The sequence below is a fragment of the Anser anser genome (genome assembly GCF_964211835.1).
Source record: "Anser anser genome assembly, chromosome: 5".
Lineage (NCBI taxonomy): Eukaryota > Metazoa > Chordata > Aves > Anseriformes > Anatidae > Anser > Anser anser.
This window is the reverse complement of record NC_139725.1, coordinates 60,510,889-60,534,911: the sequence shown is the minus strand read 5'-3', so window position 1 is coordinate 60,534,911 and position 24,023 is coordinate 60,510,889. Positions and strand designations below refer to the sequence as shown.

Here is a 24,023-nt window from a genome sequence, read left to right as displayed (position 1 = left end):
AATATTTTATATTAATCATGTTTTTTAATCCCGGTGCCTTTTTTTTTTTTTAATATCCGGTGGCTTTCCGCGAGTTGCCGACGTCAGTAAATCCCTGTGCAGGAAAGCACAAGACACATCTCACGAGTGTGAGCGGAGCACGGGGCAGCCGGCAGCAGATCAGGCTGCGCGGGACGAGGAGCAATGCTTTCCCCCGCCGGTCTCTGCGAAACTCAGGGGTTTTGGGTCGCCTCCAGCCAGCTCACCGCTTTCTCCAGCGTGACTCAGGAGACAGCCCCCTGCTCGGGCTATTTCTGCAGACAGACGGGCGGGTGTTTCTGCAGGCTGTTACCACGCGTCACATCCTCCAGAGGCAAAAGATGCCATTAAAAGGCCGCTTGCGAAGAGCATTTATTAAAGTAAACAGCCGAAAGCAGCAATGGCAGCGCCGCTCCAGAAGCAGCAGTGCTCAGCGAGTGGCGCTGGCTGTCTGCCCCGGCACAAATCCTCTGTCCTAGACAGGAGAAGCAGACAGGCCCCGACGGGGTGGCTGCGCATCCCCAGCACCACTGAGCCCCTCTGTATCCCATTCCCACCCCTCACGCATGCACTCTTGCCTGTGGCCCCTCTCACACTTACCTGGCCCCAGGCACCCCTCTGGGTTTGTGATGGGAGTTGCTCCTCATCTTTTGTGTCCATGGTGATGTTTTGGTACGGGTCGTGCCATGGCTCCTCAGCAGATCCCTCCTTCTTCTCCCTGGTGCCTCCTGGAAAGCTGAGCAAGTGTGGTGTGTGGTTACAGGAAGCGTGGTGTTGGTAGCTCCCATTTTATTGCTTGTGCATTGCCATCCCTCTGCTGAAACCGCTTCGCCCCTGAGTCATGTGTTTACTATCCCTGTGCTCTCCAGTCACCTCCATCCTTTTTTCCTCACCCCCTGTGCTGGTTGGTACCTCGGGGACCTCCCCAGGACAGTTCAGCAGGATGCCCAGGGAAAGCCTCTCTCCTCCCCTGCTTGCCTTGTCACCTTTCCAAGTGTGCAAACAAGCAAGGAGCCCAGACCCTCACTCTGCTCTCACGGATGCCTTCCAAATAAGTCTTTATCTCCTTCTTTCATAAGAGGGGAAATGGTGTCAGCCATGCTGATATGCAGAAGAAATGATGCAGCAAAGGGGAAATGGCTTGTGTGGAAGCTCTTGCATTCAGCAGCATCAGCCAAATACAAAATGTTTTGGAGAAATGTCCCATTTTTGTACCGGGAGAGAAGATGTTTATGACCTGCTGGAGCAAAACGTCAGAGATCACTCGTGAGAGCAGGGATTATTTGTGAAGGGAGGGATTACAAATTTAGCTCCATCTCACTGCCCATCCTCCCCTCGCCACACCTGCACCCCCGGAGCACAGCAGATGATGGTTTCTCATTTAAACCCCTGCACCCCAGCTTTACAAAGACCCTGGTCCAAACTGCTGCACTCCTGGTAGTGTAAATGGAGATGTAGGGTGTCACATCTGGGCCCACGGTCCGGGGACAAGCTGAGAACTGGAGAGGAAAGTGCTGGGTTCCCCTGCCCTGCCAGGCTCTGTGGCATCACAGAATCAATCACACAGTGGTTGAGGTTGGCAGGGACCTCTGAAGGTTTTCTGGCCCAAGCCCCTTCTCAAGCAGGGCCACCCAGAACAGGTTGCCCAGGCCCATGCCCAAATGGCTTTTGAAGATCTCCAAGGAGGAGACCCCACAGCCTCTCTGGGCAACCCTTGCCAGTGCTCTGTCACCCACACAGCACAGAAGTGCCTCTTGATGGTTAGACAGAACCTCTTGTGTCAAGTCTGTGCCCATTGCCTCTTGTCCTGGCACTGGGCACCACTGAAAAGAGCCTGGAGCCATCCTCTTTGCACCCTCCCTTCAGGTATTTACAGACATGGATAAAATCCTCCCAGATCTCCTCTTCTCCAGGCTGAGCAGCCCCAGCTCTCGCAGCCTCTCCCCACAGGACATTTTGCTCCAGTCCCTTCAGCATCTTGGTGGTCCTCTGTTGGACTCGTCCCAGTATGCCCAGGTCTCTCTTGTACTGGGGTGCCCAGAACTGGACCCAGCACTCCAGGTGCAGCCTCACCGGGGCTGAGCAGAGGGGAAGGATCACCTCCCTTGGCCTGCTGGCCGTGCTGTGCCCAGTGCAGCCCAGGATGCCATTAGCCACCTTTGTGGCAAGGGCACATTGCTGGCTCATGTTCAACTTGGCGTCCACCAGGACTTCCCAGTCCTTCTCTGCCAAGCTGCTTTCTGCTGGATGGACTCAGGGGCTGGTTTCTGCCCAGAAATACTTTTTCCCAAAAGCACATCTCTTGGCATATGTGCTGTAGTTTGCTCTAAATCAAAATGAGACCAAATCACCTCAGGAAGGACGTGAGCAATGGGCTCCTCTTGCCCATTTTTCTAATTGTTCCTGTTCCATCAAGACTGTCCCCGTTCCTGCGGTACCTGAAGAGCTGGCCAGAGCCTCCCAGGCCTGCTGTCACCATCAGCCAGGCCGTCTCCTGTCACCCGCTGCAGGGCCCAGCCCGTGTCCCGGCCTCCCTCAGCCAGCCTCGCGCTGAGAGCTTGGGCGCTTTGTAAAGGCTGGGACAGAGTTGTGAGGGGACATGAACCCTGACAAGGTCTCAGGGTGAGTGACGGATGTTCCTGGTGCTGGAAAGCAGACAGATATGAGGCAGAGCCCCGCTGTCACAGACAGGCTTCGCAGTGCTCTGCGGCTTGCGAGCCATTTTATAATACAGGGTTGCTAATGGACTTGTGCTTTAATTGCTGTTTAGCAATGAGGCATTTGGGAGGAGCCTCCCAGGCAGGAGAGATTAGAGAGGGCCACCAGAAGGAGAGATAATCATCGATGAGATTGACTTTCTCTGGTCAGATGTGTTAGCTAACTCCAGGAAACGCTCTTTTCCTCATACCCCTCCTATGAGGCTGCAGGAGCGTGGCCTGATTTCTCTGACACCCGGCACTCCTGGCCACATCCAGCCCCAGGAAACTGGCACAGGCCCCAACCCCGCCACCAGCAACTGGGCTGCGTGTGTGGAGCAGCATCCTTCAGGTGAGCATGCGCATGCATGAGTTAAATGCTTATTTTAAAAAAAAAAAAAAATAAAAAGCAGCCTGGCTGTGCTGCCTCAGAAATCACAGGCAGAAACTTCATTACTGTTTCCATGTGGCTACGGTAGCAATTTCTTTACCATCATATGCAGCAGATGCTGCGGGATGTTCATACATTTTCCAGAAACCCTGAGGTCATGTGGAAACTTTTCAAATTAAGGAGGGCTCCTGGACATGAGATAACTATTTTATTTTATTATAGTTTTTTTTTTTTTTTTTTGCCAAATAAACATTGCTCCTTGATAGTTTTCAGCTTATTTAAATCATTTTCAACCCATTTTTTTTAAAGATAAGTTTGCTTTACATGGAAAATATAAAGTCATATGATGCTAGCTACTTGTCTCTTCTTGACAAGGGAAAAAAAAAAGCGAGGGACTTTTTGCCTGTAAAAATCCCTGCCAGGAAGATTAGTGGTTACTGCACAGATCTGTGAATTTGGAAACTTGGGATGCATCCCTGGGAGTTTCACTGACTGTGTACGTGATCTTGAAGAAGTCAATGGGCTGGCAACGAGCTGACCTTTTGGTTGAGCCAAGCCTGCTTGTTTGCATTGTGAGGGAGGAAGGGGTGTTTTCTGCTGGTTTTTGTTATTGTGGCTATGCTTCCTTTTTTCCTTTGAGAAGCCACACAGCTGGAGCAGCGTGGCTGTCCCTGCCCGTCCTGCTGTGGCACCGCCTGAAGCACGGAGCTGGGGTCACCTTGCACCCCTGAGAGGCATTGCTCAGTCTCAGGTGGGCTACAGAAGAGCCTGAGATATCACCGATGTGTTTCTTCTGCCTAACACTACCACTGTAGGCCTTTCTCTGTCTGTCCAAGCCCTAGGGATGGTTGGGAGACGGGTGAGGGTGCGGGGCTCTGGACACGTCAGGCTGAGAGTACCAGGTGAGCTCTGCACCACGTGCACTGGAGCCAGGCGTATGTTCCTGCCCAATAAACCACTTCTAGGAGTACAGACACCTCTAACTGCTGCTGCTGAGACTCTCTGGCTTGTGAATTCCTGGTCCAGTTTGCATCGATGGTCTCTCCTGCAGACCTTGGTGCCTAATAGGTTGATTTGGGTTTGTTTGTTTTCAGTTCAAAAACATTCCTGTTGCGGCTGGATGGATCCCTCCTTCTCCAGAAACCACGCTTTGCTTTGCGAAACAGATTTCTTCTGTTGCTGTTTCGGGAGAATATAGCTTCGTTTTAATGCTAGTCCTATCAATAACCCACAAGCTGTTGTACTGTGCTTGCTTTTACCTGGGGGAGGTTGCTGTCAGTACTGTTTCCTCTCAGCTTTGTGCAGCAGTTTTAGTAACATAAATTAGTGTCAGAGCTGCTATTGGTATGCTCCTTTGCACTTTTTTTTTTTTTTAATAATGGCAGCAGACAGGAAGTAGTGATGAAATGGAACTAACTACTTGCTGACTTTGCTGTCTAGATTTTGGTGAGGTATTTTGGTCATGATGAACTGAGGGTTTCCTCAAGTGTCTAAAGCTGAAAATCACATCCATGAACTAGATTTATTATTATTATTATTATTATTATTCCCAAGACAGGAAAAAGAAAACTTGATTAGTTTGCATGTATCTTTGTCTGTTGGGTGCATGAATACCTATATGCACTAAAGACTTGTATTGAGAAAAAGCTGGCAGCATAAACAAATTTTCATTTGGTTCTGAAAATGGTGAGGTCTGTGGTCATTCTTATCTAGATCCAGTTGCTATGAGATCTTTGTTTCCCACGCTCATGAGTTGCCTCTTATTGATAAACAGTTTAATTACTTAACATTTGATCTCAGATAGCAAAGAGAGGTTTGATGCACCAACTTTGTCATTATGGCCCTGAATTTTGCTTACTTAGTTCCTTGGCAGACACTTTCCATCCTGTCTTGACATCTTTTGACATATGAACCCAGGGTTCTCCTGTCCTCTGAAGTGCTGTGCTTGTTAGCTCCAAACTACCATAACCTGACAGGACTGCCGAATTCATCATTAACAGTATGGGAATGCCCCCAGTCCATGCTATGCCTTAAAAAATTTGTCTTTAACTTTCCCACCTGCACTGACAGCCCAGTGCTGGTGGTCCTTGTTTCACTGCCCCACACCTCACCCTTCCTGCTCTCCGTAGTGTCTCCAGCTACCGTCCTTGGGAAAAAAAAAAAAAAGAGTTTGAACCAAGGAATATCTGGAAGCAAGCAAAGGGGGGATCCAGATGTTGCTGATGGAGGTGGGTAGCACTTGGTAGCACTGAGTACACCTCGAGAAGACACTGGGCAGTGTGCTCAGATGCTGCTTTGTGGTCAAATACCTTGCAGGTGTTCAGTTGCTGCCTTTCCTGGTCTCTGACTTGGCCAATGTCTTCTGTGACGTGACTCGTAGCAGTTCTGCTGCAGCACTGGGAAGTGCCTGCTACCCCTTAGTAAATGGGGAGCTCAGTCTCTCTTACAAAGGCCCAAATCCACAAACTATTTATGTACACAATTCCAGCTGATTTTTATCTCAGTTGCCTGAATATCTTTGCATATCTGGGCCTAAGTGTTTTGTCTGTGGTCATGCAGGAAGTCTATGGTAAGCAGAGAAGTGAAAACACATCCCAAGTTAAAGCTGTAATTACAGTGCCATCTTTCCCTTCATTAGGATGTTTTGGGGGCAGGAGAAGATCTCCACTTGCTTTGAATACAGAACTATTTTGCTCTGCATTTTGATATTTGGCTTTAAAATAAAAACCTGTAACGCTACTGTGAATGATGCCTATTGATTATCCTCTCATAAAATGGAGAGCTCACTTAAGCTGGCATTGCCATGGCTGAAAGCCAACGCTGCAATTGATCATTTAATTAACTGGAAGAAAATTAAAGGAACTGTAATCTGCTGTGTCTCAGCTCTCTTGTTATCAGGCTGGCAAAGTGCTTATTTCTGCCTAGAGCAACGATCAGCTCCTCGACCCTGTGATTTAGAAACACGGGTTTACACATCGCCCCTCACCTACCCACCTGGCTTTCCGCAAGGCAGGATGCGGTGCGACCTGAGACCTCCTTCACCCCCTTGTGGACCCCAGACGCCGCAGTACCTGAGTCTGAAAGAGAAATGGATGTTCTATAAAAGTCACGTTTTAGAGGTCGGGACTAGAACATGGGAGTTCTTGACTTTATTTTAATACCAGCATTTCCTTAAAGGGATCGAGGTATTGATTTTCATGTAGCTACTTCAAATAAATGAGAGAACAGTGTGTTTGAGACAGAAATTACTGGTCCTGAAAATATGGCGATCTCCTGAAGCTTTGCCTTCAAAAAAACAACCTGAGCGGTCCGTGAACACAAAGAAAAAAAAAATAACAGATGTAAGAAGCCATTGTTTTAATGATTGTGTTGCCGTATCAAGCGAAGAGAGACAGCTGCCTCTAACTTGTCTTTGCATGCCTAAGTAATATATTAATTACCTCATTCCCCCATAAATGCCTACAGCCCTCCAAAAGGCATGTTATAACAGACGTAGTCATTAAAGCTTGCACTGCATTTTTGATGTGTTGCGGGAAAACAAACAAACAAACAAACAAAACCTCAAGTCCTTTGTGTTTCAGCTAGATCCAAGTTGGGGAAATGTTAAGTAGAAACACTTAACAAACTGTATCGTTCGAAAGCGTGTTTTAATGCCAAAACAGGAAGAAAACAGAACTTGAAACGGTTCCCAATGTTTGATCGGGTAAAATAGTTTGTTCCGCTTTGCATTTTAATTACAAGTGAAACCCGTTCAATTTCATCTTTGCATTTATTTCAGCCTTTTTTGCTTTGTGTGAGAAACTTGCGGTCCAGGCTGTAACATAACAAAGGGCTCGGTAGGAGGGATGAAAAAGATCAAAAAGAGGAAAAAGAAACTTCTTTCAAAACGTCGCTGCTGATCATAAGTGGCTGTAGGAGTCAGATATCTGCTTGAAATTGAAACCACTGCGCCTTCTGAGACACGCATTTTCCCTCTGCTCTGGGTTATAACTTACGCACGGACTTGTAGCAGGGTTCATGCTGCCTCTGCCGGCTGCTGCTCTGGCTTCCCCCGTGTGTTCTCAAGGCATTTCACTTGCGTTTGTAGTACCTTCAAAAGGGAAGCTGGGCAAAGAAGAAAGTAAAACTAGCCTGGTAGGTATGAGGTATTATGGGCTGATTGGCAGATTGGGAGTGTCTTGCTGGCTTCTGAGACGTAGGTTAAAAACACTTTGTTGGTCACAGGTAAAAACAGCCGGTGCCCTGCTTGTTTGTGTGATGACAGACGGCGCTGCGCTGGTCACTGCGGCCTCATGAGAAAGTTGTGCTCTGGGTGTGGGAGCGGAGGCGAGGAGGCGAGGAGGAGGAGGAGGAAGAGTCCGTGTCCCTGTGCCACACAGCAAGACAGACGGATAGGGAGACAGTGCCTGGGGTGTTCAAAGGGACTCAGGACCGAGATGAGGAGCACCAAACCTGTGGTTTAGGCAGCTCTGCACCTCCAAATGCAGAGTGGGGCAAACCTGTGCCCAAATCTCTGTTCTGCCTGATATGGAGTAAGGATATAAGCCCAGCTCCCCCACGTCCCCAGGTGCCTCTCTGTAAACAGGAGTTAAGGGGCCAAAGGGAAACAGCTCCCAGAGGAGAGGAGCGAGGTTTCCCCATGCGGGTACCGCAGCTGGTCTGTGATGGATGGGACAGAGATGGAATACACATCTCTGAACCCCAAGAGCCTGCTCTGCCCCTAGGTCTTTGGCTACTCTTTCCGAGTCCCATCATGGTGCCAAATGCAGGCCAGAGACAACAGCTGAAGAGGGGGAAATATCTTGAAGGCCAAAAACTGGACCTGGCCTTGGCTCAGCCGCAGATCCAAGCAGTGCTCCTTGTTCAGTGCTCCCGCTGTGGTCATCTCAGCTGCTCTCTGCTCAGCTAGTTTTGGAGTCCCCAAGGACTCCCCGAGTCCCCAGGTCTCCCTGTGCACTGCATGGGGAGCTGAACTCCATGCCTGGCACACCGTGAACTCCTCTGCTCAGCGTGTGGCAAAGGATTGCAGCAATGAGATCTGAAATCCTTTCTCTGAATGATTTGTACAGCGTCCCGCGGGAAGCCTGTAACCGAAGCATCCAGGGCTTCGACCACAAACCCTTCTTTTCTGTAAGGATAATTTCAAAATTCCATCCTGCTTTTTGTCCACATCAGGAAAACCACCATACGAGTTGCAATATCTGCCCAGGAGTGGCCTGGGGTTGGCAGGAGGTAGCCAACTGGTGAAACTGCATGGCGTAGCCTGCCGAGCACATGCTTGCCTCATGCTTTCATCTGTTGAATTCCTTTCATGGGTAGAAAATCCTTCCCTCAAATCTAATTACACTGAATTGGACATAGTGCTTTTATTATACTGCAGAATTTGTTAGCCACATTGGTGTACTTCTCTGTGCAGAAATCAAAGTCAGGAGAGTATTTCCAAATGTCTGAATGTGCACTGAGTCAAGCAGGCTTTATGAGGTGGTCATAGTTTAAAACAAATATATTGTGCAAATGTGAAAAGAAGAATAAATAAGATCCTGGCACAAGAAGGACAGGAACTAAAGTTAGAAAAGACCAGTGGAAATAACAGATGCCAAGGAGAGACTCTGACTCCCCTTGTGTGCTCCTGTTTCAGACAATATTCTGAGTAACAGCAGCATTAGCCTTTCACTATCAATGTTTTGGTTTGAATTTAATTCAAATTTCACTTCACTTTTCTATTGTGAAAGGAGCTGGCGATCAGACATCTCAGATTCTGGCATTGTTAAGCACGGTGAGTCACAGTAACGAGCCTTAGATTGCTGATAGCGAGTGTGCAGCAGAGCCAAGGGGCTGCACAGCCTTAGAGACCTTCTGGCACTTCCCTTTCAGGTAGATGCTCCCACAGGGGCTCTGCGGGCATGGCATGTTTTGTGGCCAAATATTGATAGATTGGTATGTTCTCTTCACTGTAGCATCGTGCTTATTTATTGAATCGCTGAACATTAAATCCCTAAATTCCCTGTGCTGCCAAGTGAAAGCCCAGGAAAGCCAGAGCTGTCGGTGGTTTGTCACAGTGGCACCCCATGCGATGTGCGTCACCAACTCGAGTGACGTAAATGGAGGGAGCCTTTGCTGCTCTTTAACACCCCCCATTGGGAAGTCCATACTCAGAAAATCTAAGTGTTCTTTGGAAGAAAGATTCCTGAGTAAATTAAGGCCCTGAACTTCTTCCCACTGGAGTCAGCAGAAGTTTTGCCAGTCATTATTGATGAGGGTGTGATAGGGTCCCGAGAGTTAATGCACACAGTGCCCATCGTGGTGATATTCAGCCCATCAGCAGATAGATCTGAAGCCACAGACGGGAGCATATCTCACATCTTTGCATTGATTTGTTCTGCTGCTGAATCCCTGCCACTGTCCTCGCCGAGCCACTTGCCGACTCATCAGCTCGCCTTCTCTGCATTTGCCCTAATTAGTCATATGCAAACAGTATTTTGTTCAGGAAGTTCTTTTAACGTAAGTTGGAGTATGAACTTAGCACAGCAATAAAGATCAGGAAAAGTGAGTGTGCTATACTGTAATAAGGCTCTGTTATCGGCCACTGGCAAAGCGGAAAAGAAAATGTATATGCAGAGTTTTAGTGACTCAAAAGTTTAATAAAGGGGAGGATGGTGGAGAGAATATTTGCTTAACATCCCCCTAGAGATTCTGTAGCATGAAATGTTTAACTGCTGAACAAGTTTCCACTAACATCATCCTGAAACACAATTGGGTTTTGATGCAGTGTTCTTTATTATGGGCTTGGGGAAAGCACGTTTGGCATGAGAGAAATGTGTCTAGTAAGGAGACCACAACACTTATTCACAGTTCCTCAGCCAGTTCATGCTGGGAAGTCCGACATCTTTGAACAATTAAATTGAGCAATGTTAGTAATTTGTACACCAAGATTTTTCTGCAGTGTCTTCTGCTCAGAGACTGCTAACACATCTAGGGCTTTGGTGCCTCAATTATTAAAAATGATCAGAACCTAGCATGAGAGCATTCAACGAGGAACTGTTTCGATGCATTGTACGGTATGTAAATTTGGATAATGGTAATAAATTTGTACAAATGAATCCTGAAAAATCAGTGCTTATAGGCACCAAAATTAATCATCATGCAAAGGAGTGACAGCTAAAAGATTGAAAATAAGAGTGCTGAGTGGGATCAGGTGGGTTCTGTAGCGTTAGAGCTAGGCTGCCCCTGGTCTGGATCACATTGGTGCTGCTTGGTCTCTAAAGGGAGCACAATCACCTTTGTGTGAGCACTGAGACCGCAGTTGAAGTGCAAAGCAGGCTTTCACTGCTGTGTGGCAGCTCATCAGGAACCACTTCATCCTCACACCCACATTAGAGAAGCTGAAACAGTTGCTCAGAGTTGCACCAGCCTCCTCTAAGGCATGGGAAGTACCTCTGCTAGCAACACTTCACTACCAAAACTCCCCTGGTGTGTCCCAGTGACAGGGGCTCTGGTGGGGAAGGTGGCACTTAACTGTGTTTGACATTTCTGCCCCTGCCAGTGCATCCCCCTGTTTCACCAGGGGAACTCCTCGGTGGCTGTTAAAGTGACTCTGAGACTGTATTAAAATAGTGCAGGGCTGCTGTGCAGGAGTGCATTAACTGGCTATAACTCATTTGGAAAGATGAGGTGTCTGTGAGCTCCTCTGTTTGGCTTCTTGGTACTTATGCAGGAGACCCGAGTTTGAGTCTTGTTCTGATTATTTCTCTTCTTGAGGCACCAGTGAGCACAGAACAATAAATATAGCAGTAGTCCACAGCCACACTGCCACGGGCTATCGTGTTGTCACATCTCATAAGCTAAGTAAAGCTGGGCTTTGGCAGTATGCGGATGAGAAACCTTAAAGGAATAAAAGGAGTCTGTAGCACCTGTTTCTCTTCTGTGTCTCAGACTGGTGCAGGCAGAGGCTTCCTGTGATTTCCTGTCATATAGACGCTTCCTGTGATTTCTATTAAATGTCACGGTCACTGCTTTTTCTTCAAAAGAAATTAAAAACAAGCCATGTCTGTATGCAAAAATGACTGCTCATTACGTGGAAGCTCAGAGACCACTGCAGAAATGTTAGGAAGATACAGTACTGTAACGACATCATTTTGCCCTGCAGGTGTTTCCTACAACATTACATGTACATACAGCAGGGCAAGGATGTTACATATGCCTGTCAAAGCTTCTTTTTAAAAGGTATCATTACCGCAGAACTGTGAACTGAGAAGTGTCATATGGCGACTGAGTAGTGTCATATGGCTCAGCTCCGTATGATCACTTATAGTTCCTGTTGGAGGAAACCAACAAGATCATAGAATACCCTGTGTTGGAAGAGACCCACGCAAGGATCATCGGGTCCAACTGCTGGCTCCACGCAGGATCACACAAAATTAATACCATGTGTCTGAGAGCGGTGTCCAAGTGCTTCTTGAACTGTGGCAGGTTTGGTGCTGTGACCACTGCCCTGGGGAGCCTGTCCCAGTGCCCGACCACCCTCTGGGTGCAGAACCTTTCCCTAACCCCCAGCCTGACCCTCCCCTGTCCCAGCTCCATGCCGTTCCCTCGGGTCCTGTCGCTGTCCCCAGAGAGCAGAGCTCAGCGCCTGCCCCTCCGCTCCCCTTGTGAGGGAGCTGCAGGCCGCCATGAGGCCTCCCCTCGGCCCCCCTGGAATCCCGGAGCTCCCTGCAGTTCCCTTGTACCCTTCCCACCTCTCCACAGAACTGAAAACACTTTATGACTCAGGGAACATAGCTGAGATGGCTGCGGAGCCTTTAATTTTAAACGCGTGGACCTCGGCCATAAATTCCCTCCCTGCAGCGTGCCCTGGCTTTCCATCCCAGAGGCTACCCCTCAGCGCCCACACCGGGGCTGCCTCCCCTCGGGCCAGGAGGCGACCACACTGCCCTCAGCCCCCAGCCCCGCTGCAACGGCTCCTCAGGAGCCCCGGGCTCAGCCTGGAGCCGGCTGCGGGGGCTGCCGGGGGCTGCCGGGGGCTGCCGGGCCGCTGCCCCCCGGCCCCGGCCACGGCCACCCTTGGGCGCCCCCCGGCGGGCACGGAGCGGGGACACGGACACGCGTGGGCGGCTGTGGGGGCAGGCAGCACCCCCCACAACCCCCGTCCTGCCTCCCGGCTTTGGGTGTTTGGGGTAAAAATTGTGGGTTTTTTTTTTCAGTGGTAAGAGCTTGCTTCGGCTGTGATTAACTGTCCGTGTCTCTCCCTTCTGGCCCACCTGGCTCTCTTTAATTAACGTGACTTTTTAAGCTCGTTAGCTGGCCGCCTTTATGACTTTGGGGAAGAGGAGCTAAGAATTGATGAGAGGCTTAAAACAATTTAATTTGAAGAAGCGACGCGCGCCGGGGGGGGGCGGCGTGTGGCATTTCGGCTCCCGCTGACCGTGCGGGGGCAGAGCCACGGCGGGGCTCGGTGGGCGGCTGGGCGATCCGCGCCCCGTGTCGTGTCGTGTCGTGAGATGTCGCGTGTCCCGCCCCGCACACAGCTCTCCACGTGAAGCGCCGGCCCCCTCCTCCCAGCTGTTTGCTCAGCTGACCCCGGCGGCCGAGGGGCCGGGCTCCGCCGCCTCTCCTCACTGGCGCAGCGCAGGGCCCGGGCCGGCCGAGCCCGCCTCTGCCTCCTCCTCCCTCTCCTCCTCCGCCGCGCACAGCCCCGGCCGGCCCCTCGCCGCCTCCAGCCGCCGTCCCCGCCGCCGTGCCCGGCTCCTCCCGCACCTCCCCTCCCGGCGCAGGCCCCGGCGCCTGCCCCGATGCTCTGAGCTCCGCGCGGCCCCAGCGCCGGCCCCTTCCCGGCCGCGCCGCCATCTCCGCGCCCCTCGGCGGCCATTGGAGCCGCCCCGGAGCCAGGCAGCGAGCGGCAGCAGCAGCAGCAGCAGCCGCCAGGCCGCCGCCATGGACAGCCCCGGCGGCGTCAGCGACAAGAAAAGGTACCGGGGGGAGAGGGTGGGCATCCCCCTCCTCACCCTCCTCACCCTCGCCGCCCTTCCTCCCTTCCCACGGCCGAGGCCCGCGCTCCCAGCCCGGCTCCCCGCAGCGCGCTTCGCTCTTTCATCCTCCCTCCTCCTCCTCCTCCTCCTCGTCCACGTCGCCATTTTGTCGGCGGGGGGAGCCCGGCTCCCCGCTGCCCGGGGGGCTCCCGAGCCGCGGCCCCTCAGCGCCCCGCGGCCCGGCCGGCTGGGGGCGGCGGGTTACAGCGGGGTGTATTCGTAATTAAAAACCCAGAGTGGGGGAAGCGCCTCGGGGACGGGGTGGCGAAAGGGGAAACGTGTGTGTCTGGCTCGGCACCGGTGCTGTGGGAAGTCTGGTGGGGTCCTAAATGGTCGTGCTGGGGGCGACCGCGGTCCTTCGGGAAAAGGGAGGTGGGATCGGGTGTGCTCCACGGGGGGCGGCCACCGAGGCTTTGGTTCCCTGCTCTGCCCGGGTTTTGTTCGGAAAGGGAAGATTTTAGATTACCGAGCTTGAGAAAAGCAAAGGGGGGGGGGGGGAGAGGAGGAGGAGGAGGGCTGCCGAACAATGTGAGTTGAGAAGTATGAATAATTCACCGCGGATTGCTAGCTCAAATTAGAAAGGTGGGGGGGGGGGAATAAAAGCCTTGAAAGCTTTTGTTACGTAGCGAAGTTCTGGAGTTGGAGTATTTAGGTGATCGGATTTTTTTCGATTGGATGCTCCCCCAGCGTGCTTCGTGGAGGGATTAATTGCTGTAATTGCTATCTGCAGAAAACAGCGTTTGTTTGTATTGATGCCGATGCCCTTTTTTACATGGGTTATCTCTGCTTTTGTACCAGGAGGGCATCCGAGCGGGCTAAATGGAGTGAGGATGAAGCGTATAAGTCGCGTTGGAAGGGAGTCTGAGTGGCTGGCCTTTAAAATGGATGTTTAGCTTTGTGCTGAGCCCGAGCTGTGTCCGCAGAGCGTGGGGCTCGGGAATACGGCGTGCTGTGCCCCTGGGCTTCACCTCCAGGGCCGTATCATCTGAACGATGATTTCAAGTTGTGAGAGTGGTGGGGTGGAGGAGCAGGAGCTTTTAGTCTAATGAAATATCTACGGTCCTGTAACCTTTTTTTTTTTCTTCTTCTTCTCAAAGCTAATAACTATTGAGAAGCCGCCGAGAAAATGTTGCCACAGAAATGACTGTTCTGTTCTGTGCTCTGCTGGCCTAATTTGGTGGCAAGGCTGGCAAGGGGCTTTGAGACTTTTTTTTTTTCCTTCTGTTGCTGTTTGCTTTGTCCTCGAGCGTTTGTTATTTTTTACTTACCATTCTGTCCCGCTTGGGTACTTTTTTTTGCAATTTCCTTGTCCTGGATGTAATCTGCTTTCTTCAGAATGTAAGAATCAGTATGCATAGCTTATCCTGCCCTTCCTAAAGGGAGAGCTTAAGAAAGAGCATTTGTTGCCTTCTGCTTCCTGTAGACCGAGTTCAAGGTTGGGAACGTTTCTTATAAAACAGCAAGGAATATTGAGGTTACCTCTGTTGTAGGGTATGTTTTAAATTAAAACATAAAGCTGTGTCTGTGGTACGCTCATCCTGGGGCCGCGAGTCTGCAGTTGAGCAAAGATGGCTAAGCAAAAAAGGAAGGATGTGAGCTCACAAGAGAACTTATTGAAAATCCCAAGCATTGCTCAAGAACCGGGGGTTGTTTTAGAAGGCTTTAGGTTTGCCAGTGTCCCTGTTCAGGATACCTGTAGGGAAAATACCTTCCAGACTGTCCTTCGATGATAAAACTTTGGCTGATTGTAGATGTAGTGTGCCTTGCTTTCACTATGTGTTGGGCTCGTTTTGCTCCTCATCCCTCTGTGTGCTTGTGTTTGGGTAGTGTTTAGCTCTTGAGAGTTAAAGTGAAGCTTGTTGTTTGCTAATTATGTGCTGTGGGATGCAGAAATTATGAAATTTGACCCAGTGTGTCCCTCATTCTTACATAAGTGAAATCTCATCATCATATTAACTGTTAGCACAGATTCACTTACGGGTTTGTTGAACCCATTCTGTTAGGCAGTCCCGAACTTCTGTAGATCTCATTTGAGTTCTTTTGGAATCCTGACCCCCTGTATGCATGGGTAATGCTGTTATGGATTGCCGGCTCTGTGGGTTTTAGCTGTTCTTCAGTACCTGGGTCACTTCTGTGTGCTCCTGATCTTTTTTCACATGTGTTGCAAGGACTCAGTTTGTTTCTGCATATAGAGTGAATAAAAGAGCATTGTTGGGAGCTTTGCTTGCTTATTAACTCCCATTTTTAGTCAAATTTAAGGCTCTTATATAGAAGTTTGACTTTCTCAATTTTCTTTTAACGAACTGTAGTATACAGATGGCTCATGCCATGAAAAGTTTTTCCTCAGTTCTGTGGTATGACACTTTGTTATTAGGAGAGCACATCTTGCAACGCTTTAAGTAAATGCACCACTTAGGGTTACTAGTTGCTTTGGTAAGGGCCCGCAGCTGGTAAATAGATTGGAAAAATGAATCTTGGATTGTTTTAAGTCCTTACTTGTAGCGTAAATATATATATGTAATGGTATGAGTGCTAAATAAAAATGACAAGCAGAAGGTTTTTAAAAAGTATTTTCTTGAGTGCCCAGTCTGGGACTTAAGATGGTGTAAAGCACTATGTTTTAACATCCTGACTTGAGCGTCTTGCAGAAAAACTTCAGCTTTTCAGTTTCTCATAGTTGGGACTTTAACTGTATCGTCTGGTATCTGAGAGGATGATCTGAAAGACCAGAGGTTTTTCTGTTCTGTCTCTGCCACTGTGGTCCAGCTCCAGAATCTGGCCGAGAAGCCCTGGTCCTGTGCCACTGCCTATGAAAGGGGCAATGACTGCTGCTGGCTTTCTTAAACCTGTGTGAGGTTTTTAGGATTGTACACTGCTTTTTGCCTGTTGATTTCTTTCAGTGCTGGTGGTAGTGAGCTGCTGTTAATGGGGTTGAAAGCTAATACAAAACCCTTTTGTATATACTATAACTGTACCTTTCTGTGTTGTATGAAGAGGAGAAAACTTTCTAAATCTTATGCAGAATCTACTTGCAGGTACAGGGAGGGGAGAGTGGTTTATGGCTTCCATACAAGTGGTTGTTTTTACTGCTTTCTGGATTTTTCTGGATTGTTTGGCTTGCCTTAGGACTCGAATGACATTGCCTGAGTTGTCTGTTCTTTGTCACTTCCTCAAACAAAATGGTTTTGAAGTGTCTTCAGTAAAAGTGATTGGAATCTACTTTTCAGTGCCCACTAAAGATGAAGGCAACAGCACGTTGCTGCAGCTCTGCCTCATGGTTATCGGGGCACAGAAAACCAGGGAGGAACAGCTGGGGAGGGTTTGCCTGCTGCAGATACACTTAAAATTTTGAACTCTCGGCGCTTTGGTCTGCTTGTATCAGTGGAGATTTGAGTATCTGGTAGCACGTTCATGGAAGTAGCAGGAGAAGATTTCTGGGTTATGTTCAGTGACACTTGCTCTGTCTGGGGCCCTTGGGCTGGCTTTTTTGGGAAGCTACCTTCTGTATAAATGTTATTTGTTTCTCGGGAGGCTTACCTTGACGCGTTTTGGGCCGTGGGGAGGGAGGGCAGATGTAGCTGTGTACTGGTCATGGCACCCAAAGCCTGGCAATTAGTGAACTATCGATTTAAAGGCAGAGGTGTAAAGTTGATAATCCACCTTATTTCCTCTTCTAATTGCGATCCCCATTTTCTGGTAGGCTCCTCTTTCCTGAGGAATGTCCATCGAGGGCTTCTTTAGCTTAGGTTAAGCCTACGTTAGGGTCCTGTAAGCCTTGCGAAGCGGGGTGGACACGCGGTGCCGTGCCGATCCTGCTGCCTCCTGGAGAGAGGCCGTCCTCTTACCAAGAGTAAGACTGGGCAGCAATGCAACAGCCAGAGTTTACTTCCTCCTCTGCATGTTGTGAGCACAGCTCGTAGACCTTTGTTCCTTCGTATCCTTGAATTGTATGCCTGGAGTTCATAAAGTTGTTTCCAGGACTCTGATTGCTGATGGTGAAGTGGAAAAGGAACAAAATCAACTCTTACCAGCGCCAGCGAATGTCAGCAGTGTTGTGGTGTAAGCACGAGCCGTTCTGAGGTTCCTACGAGTGTGCCTGTTCTTTGGTGTGCTTCTGATCTGAAAGCCTTGGAGACTCTCACCGAGCCGATCTAACAAAATGGATTAAATTCTTGTGCGTTCGTTCTGCGCGGTAATAAAATTACACTAATGCGTGTTAGAGGGCTGGATTTCAGCTGGGTTCTCATGAGACTTTCCAGAGTTCAGGGGGATGTTGTATCGCAGAAACCGCTGGGTTTGTGTATTCAGTTTTGTGTACTGTAGGGGAAAAAAATCAGCAGTATTGTCTCCACTTATTTGTGAAGAGCTTGGTGTTATGATATGCCAACAAAATAATTCTTATGCATTGTGAAGTAAACCCAGGTGGGAGGTACCGCCTGGTTCAGCAGTGGCAACGGGAGTACCCAGATTTTCCTGATGATACTGCCCTTTCAAGGAGATGCAAATACAGATCAGATTACCATGTGTGTTCTTTAAAAACAAAGCAACTTCAAAACAAAAACACATCTTGCAAGAACCTTAGTAAGGTGTAGTAACCTGTTTCCCACCTCTTGTGTTGCTAGCTGATGTCCAAAAGGAAGGAATGTTCCAGATTGCGAGTCATCAGCCCAAATGCTGCTTTTATCTCAACATAGGCAGGTGTTTACATGTCTCAAAAAATCCTAGGCAATGCATGGAAAGAACGTAGGCCTTACTCATCTTTTCATGTCATAACAGCCCTTTCTTTTTTGGATTTGAGAAAGTTTGAGCATTTTGGAGCCTCTCTCAAGAACCCTCTTTTGTATTAGGGCAGGCAGAAGATCATGCAGGAGAATCTGTTTTGCACCGAGTATCGCTCTGAAACAGGAGGTGCTTGGGGCGTTTATGACATTGGGATCTACAGAAATGGCCCAGGAGAAAAGAGGAGCCTTTGCGTTTTAATTAATGACAGAAAATTCAGGAAAGATACAGGTTTCCAAATTAGAGTTGGATGTGAATGCTATTAAGTTTTTCCTCTAGTGAGATCTGTTATTTATCTTAAAATAAAACTCTATGAAAATTAAGCTCTGAAATTTAGAAACATGAAGTCAAGTGAGTACATGCCAGCATATATGTATTTTTAAATACAGTTTATGTTGGTGACGAATGCTTTAGGCTTCTTTGATGTGGAGCCATAGCCTCAGTTGATGTAAATTAGCACGGGTTCATTGAAGCTATGCCTGTTCGTACCAGCCTGGGGATTTGATCCAAGATATCAGAATTGATATCTCGAAGTGCATTGATGGGTTTCGTCATATGCATAATTCGTCATTTCTTTCTGTTGCAGCCTGATGATGCGGTGACTTGTAAAAAAATGTGTTGTTTTAAAATGTTGAAATATTTTTACCAACCTATTTCACACGGTGTCTGTGGACGGTGTAGAACTGGTGCTTCAAGTAGATCCATTCTTAGTTCCTTTAAAATATCTAATACATAATAAACGCCGTGTGCATTATAGACTCTAGAGAAACTGCAAATTCGTTTAATTTGGGGTGGTATGAATGAATACTTGTTAAGCATTCAGAGGAAAAATGTTACAACAGATTTTATAACTCTCCACGTTAAAATAGAGCCTGAATTTCAAGTGAAGAATTGAGGAAACTGAATCATCGCGTTTGTATGAAGAAATTTCTGCTGTTATATTTACAGCAGTGGAAGGTTTTACCAAACAACTTATTAAATATCCCAAGTACCTTACTAAGTATCCCTTTCAACTCCTTTTGTAACAATCCTGGACGTGTTACCTGAAAAAGCTGCCCCGTGTGGTTTACCAGGATGCATCGTGGTCCTGTCAGTCTGAACTGATAGCGCCCATCTGGTTTTGGTTTAGGAAGATTATGTTTCAAGAAGGAAAAGAACACCGAGGCCAGGAACCTTGTTTTTGTGGAATTATTTCATGCTGCTCACAACTAAGAGTTATTAATGAACCAGCTAGGCTGGAAGGGAGTTCAGAGGCTTGCCTCCTCTTATTTTCCCCGTGCTTACACCTGCTGGAAGAGATGGGAATATATTCCACGGAACAGAAGACTTAAAGTAATCATGTCAAGTACAAAGGCTGCAAACAGGACGCTCTAAATGGAAGTGATTCAGCTGATAACAGGAGTATTCAGTGCTCGGTCCTTCAGAAGAGGCTTTTTTTTCTGGCAAACTATTGAATCTACTGGCTGTGGAACTGACGCTGCGGCAGGCTCTTTATCCTGGCTATTGATGTAAGCATTTTTCTTGACTGCTCAGTGGATCTGTTTGTTCTTTATTCATACAGAAAAATAAAATTTTATATCGCTTATTTCTATTTTTTTTAAATTGTTCTTAAACAAAACCTTTGATCATGAAATACACTACTAGGCGAAAGCAGTTGAGGAATGCAAGGTGAAGAGACGAGGCGAAGAACCTGCGTTGAAGCAGTGAGGAAAAACCTTCAGCCTCTGCTCCGGAAACCTTGAGTCTCCACCTGTGTGAAGATGGACTAGTTTATAACTAAAACACTGTTAGCTGCGAGGTCAAGTGATGAACCCATCTTAGGGATGTGTTTTTCGTCTTTGTGAGCCTGGCTGAAGCAAGAGCTATTAACAGCAAGTGTTGAAGGGGGGAGAGCACTTGGAGGTTAGTTCTGTCCAGGCATCATCTTCGTGTAGTTGGTTTTTTTCTTCAGTAACAAGCATGATTTAACAACCATGCATCATTCCTCCTGAAGGATAGAGTACAGCTATTTAAAAGAAAAAAAGCCAAATAACATGGTTGAAAAAAAGTCAGTTTGCTTACAAACAGCCTTTGTATGTCCTATGGTTATTTTTACACAGTAAATTACTATGCACAGTGAAAATATCTGGGGGTTACCCTGTATAGTAAGACACAGCAGAATCACTTCACCATGTTTGTAATTAGAAATACTAAATTTGGAAGCTTTTACCTTCTTATGCTTTCTAAGCAGGGAGCAGGAGGGTTTCCAGGTCAGCACAAGGCCAAACACAGTTGATGGATAATCTTGGAAGTGTGGTCTCGCACTAGGTTTAGGAGTGCCAGACTGCTGCTGGCTCTTTTATGCCATCATTTACCTGTTTGTAAGACATCTGTTTATGCAGACCTCACGGTCCTGGTAGTAAAATCTCTCACTGTATTTTGCTTACTATGTAGCTCTCAAGGAGAGCCAGCCCCCACTGTCACTCTGCAGGTAGCGATGGGTTTCAAAGCACTGCTCGTTCAGAAGCTAACTCAGTTTGAATTGTCTGCTTGCTCTTAATTTGTTAGTTTTTTTCAGCTTAGAGGCTTTTACTGGTGTTCAAATTACGTTAAATGCCCTTAAATAACCATAATAATGTGAAGAAAGCAGCTTAAATTGCTTTGTCAGAAGAAAATGTACAAAGGAATGAAGTTTAACCAATAGTTTACATATAGAAGTGTTGTTTCTGTGCCTTAATATTACACTAGTTTTTGCCGTTAAATTTCTTTTAAAATCCTAGAAATTCTTTAAATATAGTAACTAATTTTCTGTGTTAGATTACTGGGCTTTAAAGTTCATTAATTCATAACGAGCACGACTTTCATCTAGAAGATCACATGCTTGTGACTGCGCAGGAGATCAGGGTGTTGGTTATTCTACACAGATTACAAAATAAGGAAAACTGATAAATTGGCCGTAATGGCAAAAGCAGCGGTACTTAAAATCACATCAAAGCGAGAAGAGATGAAGCCGCAGCCCGGAGTTCGTCGTGAGCCGGTAGCTGAGAGCTCGTGCTAATTGTGCAGCGCAGCTGGAGCAGGAAGGAAGGAGCACCCTTCCACACCAACCTGCAAAGAAAACCTTGTGGAAAATTTGCATGGAAGTTCACTACGGTTCCTGGAAAGCCCGTCCCTCGACAATTCGTTCACCTGGAAGTTCCGACTCTGCGTTACGTGTCGGAGAGTGGCGTCTGAAATGCCTTTCCCTGCTCTCGGGAGGCCGGGTGCCAGCAGCAGGCAGTCCTGCGAGGCGGCACACGGGATGAAGGTCCTCTGGTCCTCCTCTTCCTCATCCTGCTGCCTGGCTTTCCTCCTGTTTTTTAAGGCGGGCAGGCATATTCCCTGCGTGTGCTGGGCAGAAGATGGGCTGGGGGTTGTTTTTGTGTTGTTCTAAAAAAATACTTCATCATGCGCTTGCTGTATGTTTAAAAAAGTGGATTAGAGTGGTGCTCTCTGCTTACATCATAAACCTGGTTTCCTTATGAAGGCCTCTTTATGGAAGTTGAGTTGTGCTGTGCTAGTTTGCGGTAAGCGCTGGGTTCATCTGGGTCCTCTTTCCATGGAAGAATTTGGTAAGCGTTGTGACCAGCAGCCCTGAACAAATCTAACCACAGCGAAATCAAACAAGTGCGTGTTCAGCGCAGCCTGAAGAGCAGAGCCCTGCTCTAGCATGCTTTTGGGCAGCCCATGCCCTTCCAGCAAGCCCATGTCCACGTGTACTGCTGCGTGGTGGCAGGTGAGAGCTGTCGGCGTGAGGTTTTGGTTACGGCAGTGTGGCGATGCCCTGTGGAGGTACCTGCTGGGACACGGCTGCGGACCAGGAGCTGTGCCTCTGTCCCGCACAGCCGTGCTGGCAGAAGCTCCCTTTTAGGCTGATGACCATTTCCTTGCAACTGCAGGAGAAAATTCAACCTGAAGGGCTAAACACCAGGCCACTTACACGTCTCCTTTCCGCGTTCAAATACCCGCAGTCAACATATAGCGTTAATGTATGGTTCTATTGCGATAGCTGCATCTTGTCCTCTTTATTGCTTAAAGAAAAAAAAGCAAAGCTGTGTTGTAGAAAATGTGTTCTTTGTGACCCTGGTGGTCTTCCAAGCCTGCTATTGCTGGTGCTAGTTTGACGGTCTCAGGAGAGTTTGCTTCTGACACGGAAGCGCTGCGTATGAAATCTTGTGTTGGTAAATGAAGGAGATGAGAACTGAAAGCCACTTAAAGCTCAATAACGAGATGTTACTGCATTTGAGACGTGTTATTCGTTTGGATTATGTTCTTTCCACGTGGTACACTTCTGTGAAACTGTTTAAATGCAGTATACAAATTCACTCAATTGTAGGAAACAATTCTGAAAAGGAGACTGAATCACTAACACGAGATGTTTATAACTTTCTAAAGAACGTTCTCAGACCTGAATCAGGAACGATGAGGCTGGATTAATTCCCGTGTGCACAATAGCTGTTTTACATGGGAGTTGAAAACACCTACAGAGGGAGAAATCTGAGTAGAGGAACAGTAAGTCAGTATGAACAAGTGTGCAGCTAGGAAGGATAGAAAATAAATAGCAGTAAAGCAACGTACAGAAGAAAATAAAACTTAATGTAATGCTGTGTACACGGTGTAGTTTTCTTTGACACTGGGTGATGATTTAAGAAACTAGGAGGAGACAAAGTTCATATGCCACACGTATAAAAATTGGTCAGTGTGCAGGTCTTAAATCTCATTAGCAATTTTTAACTTAAATGTACTGGTTACTAATGGCATTTTCCAGGGTTGTTCTTGGTCTCTGTTAGTGGTGTTAAGTAAGGAGGAGCGAGGCAGCTTTCAATGTGGCCATGGACTGGTTTTATACTTGAGGAGAGGAGAACGGGATTATTTTTTAGAAGACCGTGGAGCCGCTTGTAGAAACGTGCTGTGGTGGGGTCTTTGAGATGATTCGGTGAACAACATGTTTAGGAAAGATGCTGCGGCCCCAGTAGTCCGTGTGGCCGTAATTACAGGAGCTGCACGTTCGCATACGGAGGCTGCGTTGATGTCTGTAACTGGTGCACGCGTGGTTGCTGCTGGTGGGCTCTGTCTGAAGGCTGCTGGGCTGGCTCTTGCTTGCTGCGAAAGCCTGCTGTAAAACTTTGTTTATATTCAACCTGCCTTCTTTTAAAGCCCTTCTCGTTTGGGGCAGGAGTGGGAGCCTGGGTAATATCCTTCAGCTGAGCCCTCGGTTCAGCTGCAGTGAATCCTGGTGGTGAAATACGGTTTTGCTTCGGGTGTCTGAGTCGGGTAGCTTTGGGAACTCGGGTTGTTTGTTCAGCAATTACATGAGAACATCTTTAACGTGTAAGCTGTGCCCAGTATTGGTCTTAAAATTGTCAGCAGAGCGCTGTTTTCTGTGAGCTGCAGTGTGTATCCTGCGTTAGATTGATTTCTGCTTCTGTATTCTGGTGGTGGGAACACAAAATGGAAACGAATGTCTGGCACTGAAATCAGGCAGGAAACATACCTGAAAATGCATGCAATTTCCTGCCTAGAATGGGCATTTCTGATATTTTCATTGCATGTATAATCTACTCTTCAACGGAGATCTTTCTTCTGAATCCTTAGGTGATTTTCTTTTATGCGAAACAGATAGCAGAAGGTTGCAGTAATTCTGAAGTTTTGTCTTTTAAATGGGACTCGGGTTCCCGTTCCCCTTACAGGATATGTCTGCTGTGGAAACCACGATTTTTAAGCATAGACACTTCTGAAATGGCTCTTCAGTTATGTGACTTATTTAATCTTAGTGCCAGTTCACATCCTAGCGTCTAAAGGCCCCTTCCTTGAGCTCCCTCTTTATTCTAGCTGACAGAGCTCACTCCAGAGATGTATTTTCTGTATGGGAACTCAAAGTCCTTTAATTGACTACACAGAAATTTGTGGGCAGCTGCATACACCGTGCTTTTTCATTTACTTTGTGCAACTAGAAGCAACAAAGCTCAGATTAGTTACAACAGTAAAGGTTTTTTTTTGCCTTCCTTTTTTGTATCTGGTGACATCCCCTGTTGAGGTAACTCTGACTTCACTTGGTAATTAACCCTCATTTGTGAAAGACCTTTTCCCCATTAA

General features: G+C 47.6%; 1 protein-coding gene and 1 long non-coding RNA gene across 3 annotated transcripts in view; one reads left to right on the top strand and one right to left on the bottom strand.

The window, feature by feature from the left end:
* Positions 1-205: 205 nt before the first annotated feature.
* On the bottom strand, positions 206-8,280 carry LOC310899737. Its single transcript, XR_014584602.1, has 4 exons — positions 7,101-8,280; positions 6,100-6,182; positions 619-754; positions 206-344 (listed from the first exon to the last, which is right to left on the bottom strand). It is a non-coding gene; the product is annotated as an uncharacterized lncRNA (long non-coding RNA).
* Positions 8,281-12,346: 4,066 nt separating this feature from the next.
* HIF1A (hypoxia inducible factor 1 subunit alpha) overlaps positions 12,347-24,023 on the top strand; it is a 33,601-nt gene continuing 21,924 nt past the window's right edge. Inside the window, exon 1 of one of the 2 annotated variants that reach the window (XM_083839161.1) lies at positions 12,347-13,070. In XM_083839161.1, coding sequence (XP_083695287.1) covers positions 13,036-13,070 — 35 coding nt within the window. In that variant the 5' untranslated portion in view covers positions 12,347-13,035. The remainder of the gene's footprint in view (positions 13,071-24,023) is intronic. The other variant, XM_083839158.1, reaches the window with a different exon arrangement.